This window comes from Pleuronectes platessa, chromosome 9 (genome assembly GCF_947347685.1).
Source record: "Pleuronectes platessa chromosome 9, fPlePla1.1, whole genome shotgun sequence".
Lineage (NCBI taxonomy): Eukaryota > Metazoa > Chordata > Actinopteri > Pleuronectiformes > Pleuronectidae > Pleuronectes > Pleuronectes platessa.
This window is the reverse complement of record NC_070634.1, coordinates 11,693,095-11,706,248: the sequence shown is the minus strand read 5'-3', so window position 1 is coordinate 11,706,248 and position 13,154 is coordinate 11,693,095. Positions and strand designations below refer to the sequence as shown.

The 13,154-nt window shown below is 41.7% G+C and overlaps 1 protein-coding gene across 1 annotated transcript in view; it reads left to right on the top strand.

Annotated features, from left to right (window-relative positions):
* Positions 1-12,719, top strand: part of lingo3a (leucine rich repeat and Ig domain containing 3a) — a 35,826-nt gene extending 23,107 nt beyond the window's left edge. The window contains exon 2 of the mRNA XM_053430875.1: positions 8,116-12,719. Within this exon, the coding sequence (XP_053286850.1) occupies positions 8,177-10,003 (1,827 nt within the window). The 5' untranslated portion in view covers positions 8,116-8,176 and the 3' untranslated portion in view covers positions 10,004-12,719. The remainder of the gene's footprint in view (positions 1-8,115) is intronic.
* The last annotated feature ends 435 nt before the right edge of the window (positions 12,720-13,154 follow it).

Genomic DNA, 13,154 nt, shown 5'->3' with positions numbered 1-13,154 from the left:
TAATACTTGAGCTGAATAAACTTACAGCTTTAATTTAAAAGACTTCAATATCACAGGATTGTACACAAGTATGTCAACAAAAACAAGAAAATACTGATACAAATTAAGTTTATCTTAGATATATAATATGTATGTTAACAGTATTCAAAGTTTATTCAAGATAAAGGGACATTTAATTTTGGTCGCCTTTCAATTATTATTATTTTGTCCGTCTCTGCTATAACTTCCTGGGCAAACGATGTATGACGAAGGAAAAGAAAAATGCTAGCTAGTTAGACGGATGTCAGTTTTTTTCCTTCCTCTGTTTGTATTGGTCCAAATGTGAACACTTTAATACATGACCTTATCCGTGCCACGTCATCTGCAATGGTGGTTGGACAACTCCCATGATCCCACACTGCTTCACAATGACATCAAACTAGATCTTTTGTAATTGTTTTGAAAGGGACCCCTAGTGGCCAAAGGTGCGTATTGTACATTTAATTATCTTAAACTTGTGCTCTTATGAACGTCACAATGTGAGGTAGATACAATTTAAGTTGACTTCATCTTTCATTTATCATTTATGTTGGTTTGGACAAAGTTTCTTAATTGAAGATACATATAAACTGTTGATTCCTTACTGAATACACTGTGTCGCAGCTACACATTGGTTGTAGTTAGAGGTTTGTTTCTGTACAGCAGAGCCTAACACATATTAAACCAAATTTAAATATGATAGAATAGATTTCTATTTGGATCCACATAAAATTTTCCACACTCTTAGATATCAGTCACTTACACATGCCTGATTATGCTCTGAGAAATTTGTGAAAATGTCAAAAAACATAATTTACTATCGTGAAAAAAAACAACTCTGGATCCACTCTACTTAACTATATAGATTTTTTCGTTTTGTCAAATTCTCTGAGTTTATTTATTGTAATCCTGCTGACAAACAAACAAACAAACAAACAGATAGTAGAAACATAAACCACCTTGACGCAGGTAATAAAATACATTTTCTATTTTAGATGATCATTTGCAAACTTGGAGCACCTGTCTGTGCCTCTGGGTGAAATCACTCTGAAGTTCTGAAGTAAACAGATATTGACTCTGAGCTGCCTAACAAATGAATTAGGTCAGTTCCATGATTAACACAGGGGAGCTCAGGAATGTCCTCTTGGCTCCACTGAACTTTAATCTATACGAGAGGGGACATTCAGGGACGTGTATAAGAATGGACAGATGTGATACAGATTCTGGCTCTGACAACCAATCAGCACCTCTGTTTTCATCAGATGCCGCCGAACTGTTAGTTACTTTTGGAAAGATCATGAAAGTGACGGGCGGCTCCTCTTCAAAAGACTGTTAATACAACTTTAATAACTTCATTTTCCCAGTTGCTTTTGCCAGCTCCTGACTTAATGCTGCTTACAGCTGATGGCATAACTGTCTGTATGTGACTGCCATCACACACGCGTACTGACTATTGTAGTGAGGACGCATGACTGTTTCATGAGGTGTTGTTTTACCTGTGAACGTAAGCAATTGGGGAAAAAAATTGCTAGGTTGTTATATGGAAATGAGACCCGGAGTCTGTTTGTAAAAGCATGAAAGAATGTTTGACAGAAGCCGTATTTCAGCCGACAGTGACATCTTAGTGGCTTTCATTGAGTCAGGAACATAACCTTTGTTATCATGTGGATGATTCAGGTCACACAAAGCGCAGTTTAATGCTTCACTTTGAGGGGTAGGACAGGATTAGGACATCTCTAGGAGGATCCAGGCATTTTATCTCCAGAGGGACACTAAAACAGAGACTGGGGTTGTAAAATGTGGCCATTGTGCTGGAATGCATAATCAGGCGGATTTGCTGCCACAGACTCTGTTTCGGGATCTGATTTTCCTACAAGGTCACAGTATAAAAAGCACAGGTATAATACAAAGATTAACAACGCTCAAATACTCCGGATACAGACGCCACCATCTTGTTCTTTGTGACATATTTCAGAGCCAAAATCGGTGCATTAGTGAGCGTGTATTTGAGCCGTGGTATCAAGGTCCTGTCGATACAATCACAAGTCAGTCTTAGCTGTAAATTATATTTCACTTTGTAATCAAATCACTATTTTAACACAAACTTTTTGCAAAATTCCCTAAAAATATATAGAACATTCTAACAATACTTGGACATTTTAGTTCTGGTTCATGTCCCATCTACGAGCAGAGGTCAGTTAGTTAGTTTTTGTCCCTTGAGGGGCAAGAGGCATCGACAAGCTGCCTCCATCTGCTCCTGTCCTGGGCTACATGTACCTATGTCAGCCTTATCTCTTTCTGCTTGGCCATCAGATATTGCCAAGGTGGTGTCATCGGGAGGTCTTTGGTTTGCGGTTCTGATCCATTCTGAGGAGATGCCTAAGACAATGTATGTGTTGGATCTCAAGCGCCACACTCTGGCTCTTAATCTTCTTAAAGTTCTTAAATTTCGATATTTTTAGGTCAGAAGATGCGGCAGATTTTCCGTTGTGAAAGGAATTGATCTTGTTCATGTTCCTTTTCACTAGGGGCCAGCATTCTGAGCCGTAGGAGAGCATTATTAGAGTGAGTAGTAACATCTAAATAAGAATACAATATTTGCCTTTGAAAGGAAAAATTTGCTAAACACTTCCAGGCCACAGCAAACTCACTAGTGATGATGACCATGTCTCTATATGTCCTTTGGCCTACTAGAGTTATTTCATAGGGTTTTACAGTCTGATGACAAATATGTCAAGCTGGTACAGCCGACAGCGTAACACTCTCCACAGAAACAAAAAATAGATTTTCACTCCCCTCGTGTATAAATATTGAACCACTACCAGAATAGAACATCACTTCAGGCAGTGAAGTTGGTTCTAATATATAATAATACTGGATTAGTAAACGTTGCCTGGCAACTAACATAGTAAGATAAAGAAACTGTACTGATGTTGTTGCATGAACAACTTTTACTGCTAAGGATTTCATATTTTATTCATATATATAACAGTGATAGACAACTGCTATGATTGTGTTTCAAATAACAAGCAACAAGCACTAAGCACAGACACAGCAGGTAAGACAGAAAATCATCTGTAGTTTAGAGGAAGTAAACAAAGCCTCGATGCAGAAATAGAATATATTCACTGCAAACTAACAAGAGGTTGCACAAGCAGGTGGTCGAGACGTTCAGGTGAGGTCAGCAGCACACGGAGGCAGGAACCTCGCTGAGGACGTCTAGTGGACAGGTATGTTTCAATCAGGTTTAAAAACTAGCAGCCATAGGAAGAGAATTTAAAGCAGGAAGGGTAGATGGAGATGGTGCAACCGTTACCATGACAACGTTAAACACCTACAGCGTTGTCCGTTGGAAGCCGACGGGAGCACTGCAGTTTGTCTCAGAGCTGCATATTGATTCTGCTTTGTGTAGTTCAGTTTGGTGAACATCCCCTGACTTTACAGACTGAACATCCTGTTTATCTGATCCAGGCATTTTATTCACGATATGACATACAACTGGGAGAGTTCCGGGGTGCCTTCAACTAGTCCATTTTGCTTTTGAAGGTTTCCTAACTTGGGTTTCCGACTGCAGCCCCTGTCTTTTGGTTCTGCTCGGGGCCAGTATGTGCTCCCTGTGCCGCCGAAGCGAATAACTGGGATTTGAGGCTACAGGCAGGAGCCTGTGAAAAAGGCATGTACTCTCCCTGAATATGTTAGAGAGGCCGTCCCAAACTTGTGAACGCAATATCTCAAGAATGCCTGATGGGAGTTTCTCGGACTCAAAAATTAACTAATAAGATTTCAGTGGTCAAAGGTTAAGGTCACGGTGATCTTATTTTGGGGAAAAAAATATGTAGACGGAACCTGCAGTGGCTGGTATAGTGCAGTATTTCTACCATCACTTTTCCAGCCAGGTGGTAAATGAGGTAGTTAAGATTTTTATCTAAAAAAAGCAGTTGAAAAATAAAGTCTGAGTGAAAGTGGATGTGACTCACTCCTGTCAGTAAAACCAACAAATAAACATTTTTATTTGAGTTGTTTGTTTTTTATCATTTATCAGCACAATAAAGAAAGGAAATAAAATTAATTAAAAAATAAAGAAGGGGGGGATCATATTAATTACGTATGTATGTATGTATGTTGAATAAATGGATAAGTAGGTGGGGAAGGGAGTGGGATTAAGGGGTGCGCAGCTACCACAGTAGTGTGGGGTGTAGTAGGAGTGAGTGAGAGGCATCTTCCAAATCCTGAGACAGATTAGAGGTGTTAAACAAGTCAAGGAAATGGCTCCATGTATCTTGGAATACCTAGGAATATCTTGAAAGTGAAAAACTAAGTTTTTTGAGTTTTGAATTACAGAGAACTTTCTTAATCCAGCGGTCGTTTGTGGGGGGACGGGTGAGCTTCCAATTGAGTACGATCAGTAGCATCACACTTTTAACTTTGCTTTGAAAAGGAAATACATGATAAACACACTTTAAACCGGCTCATCCTCCCAGCAGCGCCTCAGCTCTGCCCTCTGTCACCAGCATCTGCTGAAGGTCAGCACTGGAGTCCTCCTGCTGCGTAATCAAAGAGATGCGGCACTCAAGGTTATTTTTGACTCGGCTTACTCCAGGTAACAGTAGCCTCTCGGACTCCCAGCTCTGTGTGGAGATGAGTGAACGCTGCTCTATCCACCTGCTGTTGACCCTTGGGGCATTAGCTGCCTCTGGGGCCTCCCGGCTTATTAGCTAGTGACTGCCACCAGATATGGGTTTGGAAAACTGACAATGTGACTAACAGGGAAACTAGAGACGTTTTTCATATGTGGGGAGGGGGCGGCGTTTGGGGTTTGGAGGAGGAGGTTTGTGGTCAGTGCTGCGAGGGTCGACACATACCTGCTTGTTTAGAGTTTCATATACCACTAAAGTTGTAGTTATCCTCTAATGAGAGCAGCCAGATTTGAACTGATCCTCTGTCAGTGACTAAGTTTACATGGACATCAGTAGTCTGAGTATTCATCTTGTTCTGATTATTATTATTATTATTATTATTATTATGTTAACTCAAGTTGCTAATAGAATATTATGTTTAATAGTTATGTTTAGACGTTGCAGAGCATAGTCTGCTATGATAACATAATGTCCACTATGTCATTTGTCCCACGCTCTGGTTAGAATGTTCCAACCACGACCTGAATTGATCCCACGCTTGGGAAATTAACTTGTTACAGAAGCACATAGAGATGATTTAATGCACAATGCTACTGCGTGCTACAGAGCCCCTAAAGTCCCGACAAGTGATTTGTATGCCTCTGCACCGGCGACAGCCAGTGGTCAGAGGCATAAAAATCACTTATGTTTTTTCCGGTGGTCTGTCCCATTCCTTTGAACATGATATATTGAGAATGCCTACAGGGAATTTTGAATTAGGCACAAATATTCACTCGGACTCAAGGATGAACTGATCAGATACTTCAGGTCAAAGGTCACGGTGACCTCACAATCCACAGTTTGGGCTTTGAGGGTGATAAGGCATTAAGTGTCCATAAATCAGAAAGGAAAAAAGCAGGACAGTTTATACACTGAGAGAGAGAATAAAACACTGTAAATAGTGCGTTCTGTTTACAGCATCAACCAATATAATGCAAATAATTTACTCTCTGGTGAACATGAACAGAAACGTCTGCTCACAAAAATAACCTGGATTCCAGTTTAAATCCATTAAATCCAGCTGCTAGGAACAGGAAGGGTAAATAAAGGGTTTAGATAATGATGTTGATGAGCAGTTCTGTATTTAACATGTAGAACATCTTACTCTTCATCTCTCAACCCCTGAACCTTTTAATTTTAAGTCGGTAATGAAAGTGTATATTTGAAAGGATAAAGTCCTTCCAACAGATTTATTAATCTTTTAATTTCCATGATACTCAAAGTGAAATCTGTCGAGGGATCCAGATCAACTGCGTTTTGGTTTCAGTCACCAAACTGAAATCTAAGCTCCATCCTTGGCTGAAGAAAATACTTTAGCTTCAGTGTCTTCTAAGATCACAGTGAATGACACACACTCTGTGGGCTGTGGACTGTGTCAGGCCGCTGTGTCTGATTAATGCATATGTGCGGTGTCAGCATCTTCCATCGTCTCACTTTTTAATTCCAGTAATGGCTTCTCAGATGTCTGAAATCTTCATATTTAGTTTTTTCAGAGGATCTTTTTTTAACAATATTCTGCTCATTTATCTGCCGTCAGACAGTCCTGCTGGCATTTTCAGACAGCTACATTTATTCAGTGGCAGGTTGGCTGATATTCAATATTCATGTCTGAACCTGGTTGAATTGAAAATGAGAACATGTGTAGAGGTGAGGGACATGAAAGGAGTTATTGAGCTGTCTGTTACAGCAGCAGGAGGGAATTAAAAACCCATTCAGCAGGGTTAGTTCTCGTCCAAATCCCAAAACGCCTCCTGTCTTAAGACTCAGGTGCATTTTTTGGTGTTTCACTTTAGTTTCTATAGACTGGTAGATTCAACTTTGCCAAACATTAGCATTTAACACTCACATTTTCCTCTGTCGTGGTCGTTTTTCAGATAGCAGGATTATGCATAAACTACCAAACCGATTTACATTCAGTTTTGTGAAGGGGTCGGACATGGCTCAATAGAGAACCGGTTAAATTCTGGAGCGATTCTGAATAAATGGGCAGATGTAGGATTTTTATTTTAACTGTCTTTGCAGTGTTTCCCACAAAATGAACAAGAATAGCAAACAGTAGAGAACCTCCACCTACGTTCGATACCCCTTTTCCACCAAACTAAACAGTGTGCCAGTGATGGTTTGGAGCTGGGAGCCTTTTAATAACCAGTTTACTTTTACAGGGACTGGAGTCACCTCAGAGCCACATCATTGTGTTCCCATATACGTCACTTTCTACGTCTCTACTCCTCAACCATTTAAATATACCCTGAACTTGCACCTATTATATATTATATTGAATTATTCATATCCAGTCCAACCTTGCTCCACCTGCTCTCTTCTCTCTTTCTCTCTCTCTCATTATTTGCACTGTCATGCACACACCGTCTATGATCATATTATCAACACTGATCAAATGATTGATTGATTGATTGATTGATATTTGAATTTAAACAGATTTTTGGGTGGTTATCCGATCAGAAGTTTTCCCTAATTTTGCTCACCAAAATAAAGCGTAGGTTTTGTCTGCATGTCTTTGTCAGCAATCGGTTAAAAAAGCTAATTAACTGATTTCTTAAACAGGCTGATTCTTTAACCTTGTGGAGGTATGTCCTCTCCGAGTGTCCGTATAGTTATGGATGGGTCTTATATCTAGTTCCAGGGTGTTAAGGACAAAGATTTTTCGGTGTTTTTCTGAATATGTTTGTGTCATTGTAGCAGCACAACCAGCACATATTACAGGATGGGACCCTCATAGCGTGTGAACCAGTGAGAGTGAAGTAGCACTGGCCTTTCAATAAGTTTTAACACACTATTGGCCGCAACGTTGCATTATTATGTTGTGATGGAGCATGTTATCCAGCACTACCTCCGTCCCACTGGTTGGTATTTCACGTTGGGTTTATAAAGGGATTACCAGTCTGCTGCAAACATCGGGTGGATGAGGGAGAGGGGAATTTTGTGTGTGTGTGTGTGTGTGTGTGTGTGTGTCCATCTGTGAGTGTGTGTTTCATATAAAAGCCATAAAGCCGTACGCAGGTCAGGCTGTAGCGAGCTCCTCTCATGATAAGCCTCACACCTCGGAGACTTACACAGATGATGTTATTGACTGAGTTATTGTGGCATATGATTTAAAAAAGCCGGAGTGCCTGCAGAGCTCAGTGGAACATTGTGAACCGGACTGCTTTCGGCTGAACACAGGACTCGCTCCTTTGAGGATTATCTCTGCGCTCTGGCTTTAATTTCACTGCTGTGCCGGGTCAATTAGAGTTTGTAATTGTAATTCCCCTCATTTAGAGTGTTTGATCGCTGCTGTTGAAGGGGACTGGAGTGTAATTAATTTGTCTCACTGTCTCTCTCTTTGTCTCTCCCTCTCATTCACATCCCCACCTCCCGCCCCACCATCCTCTTCCCCTTTTCTTCCTTCGATTCTACCCCTCAGGTGTCTGGCCCAGTGATTCAACCCCAGACAGGAGCAGGAGGAAGCAGTGGAGAAGAGGGACATGGGGCTGAGCCTGAACCAGGACTGGCTCCTGCCGCTCCTATTCTTGCTGCTGATGATCACTGTGTCACTGACTCACAGCCAGGGATGTCCTCAGCGTTGCGAGTGCATGGCAAAGCTCAAGACCGTATCCTGTTTCGGCAAACGCCTGTCCGCACTGCCAGAAGGCATCCCACAGGACTCTAAGATCCTGGATCTAAGTGGAAACAAACTCCGCTGGGTAGAGCACGGAGACCTGCTTTCGTATCCCCGCCTTGAAAAGCTGGACTTGAGTGACAACATTATTAGTGTCCTAGAGCCGAATGCTTTTTCTAGTCTCCAGAACCTGCAGTCGCTGTCGCTGAGGGGCAACCAGCTGAAACTGGTCCCGATGGGGGCTTTCTCACGTCTCTCCAACCTGACGTCACTGGACCTCAGTGGGAATAAGATCGTGATTCTTTTGGACTTTACTTTCCAGGACCTGAAAAGCCTAAAAAACTTAGAAGTTGGAGACAATGATCTGGTTTATATCTCCAACAAGGCCTTCCTGGGTCTCGTGGGACTGAGGGAGCTGACCATCGAGAGGTGCAACCTGACGTCCGTGTCAAGCCAGTCTCTCTCTTATCTGCATAACCTGGTGACTCTGCGGCTCCGCTACCTCAGCATCTCTGCCTTAGAAGACCAGAACTTCCGCAAGCTGGGAAACCTGAGGGGGCTCGAGATCAACCACTGGCCCTTTCTGGAGCACATTTCCCCTCACAGCCTGCAGGGGCTTAACTTGTCCTGGTTGTCTATCACACACACTAACATCACGTCTGTGCCGACCTCCGCCCTGCGCAGTCTGGCTCACCTCACCAGCCTCAACCTTTCCTACAACCCCATCTCTGTGTTGGAGTCATGGGCGCTGCGCGACCTTGTCAGGCTGAAAGAGCTGCATATGGTCAACACGAACCTGGTAGTAGTGCAGCCATACGCACTGGGCGGTCTGAGGCAGATCCGCCTTCTTAACCTCTCCACTAACAGCCTGGTGACCCTGGAGGAGGGAGCGTTTCAATCTGTCAACACTCTGGAGACACTGCGTTTGGATGGAAACCCTCTCGCCTGTGACTGCCGCCTGCTCTGGATCCTCCAGCGCAGGAAGACCCTTAATTTTGACAGCGCCTCCCCGGTGTGTATGATGCCTGTCGAGGTGCAAGGGCGGGCACTCAACGCCTTCTCCGACTCGGCCCTCTTTGACCACTTCACTTGCCAGAAGCCCAAAATCCGCAACAGGAAGCTGCAGCAGATAACCGCCCGCGAGGGACAGGTGGTGTCGTTCATATGCAGAGCTGAAGGCGAGCCTATACCGGTGGTATTCTGGATCTCCCCTCAGCGCCGTCGCATCACCACAAAGAGCAGTGGGCGCTTAACTGTGTTACCAGAAGGCACGCTGGAAATACGGTATGCCCAGGTGACAGACAGTGGAACCTACATATGCATAGCCAGTAACGCTGGTGGAAATGACACCTATTTTGCCACTCTTACAGTGAGCGGGCTGCCGCTAGACGCAGCCCTCATGGCCAACCGCACTTACTATGCCGGGGATCTTAATGACACTAATCTAAATGACACCAGAGTCTTCTTGAAGTTTACTCTGGACCTCAAGACCATCCTCATATCCACAGCTATGGGCTGCATCATGTTCCTGGGTGTGGTCCTGTTCTGCTTCATCCTGCTGTTTGTGTGGAGTCGAGGGAAGGGGCAGCACAAGAACAATTTCTCGGTGGAGTACTCCTTCAGGAAAGTGGAAGGACCTGCCGCGAGCGGAGGACAGGGCGGGGCGCGCAAGTTCAACATGAAGATGATTTGATCATGTGGGACGAATTTTTCTTTTTAGTATTCTGTCCCTGATGCTGTTTACAAGCAGAAGCAAGCTGGGACATAAAAACACCGGCGTGGGCGCCTGCTTGCAAAACATTAGAATTATTTATAGGATGTTTTATCAACAAGGTTTTTTTTTTGAAAAATGACGTATAGGGAAAAAAGGCAATCGGTATGGATTTGAGATAATGTATTTCTACTGCTCTTTATTGCGTGTCCTTATTATTGTGCAGAGGAAATCTGGATCATATTTAAAGATGTCTTCAATAGACTGTTAAAAAAGACTAAGCAACAATAGCACTCAGTGTTCCAGCAGTCTTTAACCTCCGCAGAGCTCTTTGCCAACTCCATCTCTCTTCTCCACCAGGATCCCTGTCTCTCTTCATCTGTAAAGGACATCACCTCTCTGCTCCGTCTGTGGCGACTCAAGCTCTCTGTCTCTGAACTCATGAATACATAACAGCTGGGTGGTGCTCAAAGATTGCCATGGACTTGCCAACATGTATTTGACTAATTTGAGCCATAATACTGCATATTTACACTACAATCGAAACTTTAGAGCATTGACATTTAGAGGCTCTGCTTTCTGAGCTGCTGATGGGTTCGTACAGAAAATATGAATTACACAAAACGACTACTACTCTGCAACACTGCCAATTTGATCACAAAGCACCATCTAATATCACCGTCAGTGCAAAGATGGGGGAGAGAGACGTTTCCATTGGATGTAAGTTGGTCGAGGGTGATTTGAAACAAAAGTGGGACTCAAACAGGTGACGTGCACTTGTAAATCAATACATGCACAATTTTGTTTGTCCACTGTCACACTTTACAAGACTCTTGCCCTGTTAATCTGAAACTCCTGTGTAAAGATGAACGTTGGCTTCTTTCTTTGAATAATGTGAATTATTTGTAAATTGAACATTTGCGAGGGACGCGTTTATCCCAATGTTGAATAGAAGATACTGTATGAGATTGTATTATATATTTTGTAATCACTGACATCCCTGTCGTTGTTTATAGTAATGTTGACTGATCAGATTTTACCGTCCTACTGTAATTGTATTGTTAACGTCTCTTTTTCAAAATCATTGATATCTAGTCCGGTCATAAACAGAAATTGTACTCTCTCTTTGTATCACATCATCAGATCTGCTCGCTCCTTGAGCTCACAACACAAATCAGAAGTATCGGGTTTTCGTTCGTCGGCCTATTCCTGACCGCGTCAGTGTGATACGAGAGGCGTTTGGCTGACCACCAGGGGAAGGAGTTAAGTGGACTCTCATCGGGAACTCGATCTGTTTTTAGACGCCTAGAGAAAAATGCTAATGCAATATAGACCTTGCAAACTGGAACAGAGGTCATAATGAAACAGAGCCAGTGAGGAGGGGGAGTTTGGGTATTTTAGGAAGACAGACACTAACAACAAAGGGCTGGGTGCTGGGGTCACAACAACAGGCCACAAAAGGGAGATGTGCAACGTTTTTGTATGAGTTTGAATAGATTCGGTTCTTAAGGTGAAATTCAATAAGATGTCATTATTAACTGCTAGTTTCCCTCACATATAAATCACAGGTAATATTTATACACGAGGAATACGGTTTGTATTTGAAAATATGAAACATTGTTGTTTCACATGAATTTGCAGTCATGTCCATCGACAATGAAAATGTGTAGTACTTTCTACAGCACACTTCAGTATATGTAGAAACCCAGAAACTGGAGTCATTAAATCCACTTTTCCTCATCACCTCAGACATTATTTTGAGAGCGTGAAAACACAGATTAGCTGCATATATAATTCAAAAATGCTTTTGATCTTTTGTCCTATGAACCAAACGCACCAGTCGTGAGATCAGCTGCTTAGGTTCTGCCTTTCCACTTTTAAAACTGTTACTCTGCTGCCCTCTGTTGGCAAAAAATGGCAATAATAATACACTTTATTTACTAATTCGATTTTTCAAACTTTACTTTACAAAATGCTTACAATCTCATCAAATCAAACATACTAGTCATACAATCATCAGCAAAAGACTGAATAATGACTTTCTCAACCTGTGCATTTGTTTATTTCATTTCCCATAAAGCAATTATGACCGTGTTGGACGGCTGACCAGCTTCCAGCAGTATTGAAAGAGAAAATTAATTTTGTAGAATAACCTACGTAACATTCCTCACGCAGCAAACAAAGCGTAGAAACTAGAAACAGAGTGGTGGAGCGTGATTCCATGTTTCGCTCACATATACTGCACAAGAAGTTATTATTAACCAACTGTGAATATGTTCCTGGACTGATCTGACATCAGTTAAGCTTCCTCTCTGTGATTAACAACTCTGATGTATTTTTAATTGTTCTAATGATGAACTCCTTCTATAAATATGGAAGCCATTGTGTCTGGAAGTGCTAGACTGTTTTGTATTGTACTGTTTTATAAAAAGGAAGCACACTGTTTATAAAGCATGCTATATTATATGCTATGATGATGTCCTGTCCCATTTCTTTTACAGCTGCTGTCTGATCTCTCCACCCTCATGGTAAACCTCTCACTGTGAGATTATGTGTTGCAGATTATTATGGTATGTTTTTCCCCAGGTTTGTCATATTTAAAACATTTAAAAAAACAAACAGTTGATTCAGATGAATGAAGGATGTGTTATCTACACCACACATAAATATGAAGTTCCTGCCCTGATACACAACAATGTTAGAGAGGAATTATTATTGCTCATATTGTGTATTCATCAAAACACAAATATTTAATGTTTTTGTCAACTAGTAAAAAATATTTACAATTAAATTTCATGTGTTTGTTGTTGGCTTTTTATATCACAACCATTTAACCATTTTGCTGTTATGAATTTATTCAGTGCTTCTCAAATGGAGGTCCCTGACCTCCTTCACTCATTAACATGATCATGATATGGGTTTTCTATCATTGCTGACATGGTGAGAATATTTTCAATACAGTTCAAATATCTTTCTCAACTATTTATCCAGTTTTGTTTTTTACATTACTCAGAAGAAAAGTAAAAAAAAATAAAGGCTATTTCTAGTTATCCCAAGGGACCTGTATCGGGGGGTACCCTGGATATTTTCTATCAAAAGGGAGTCTTTGACTGTTTAATTCATTGTAACTTGT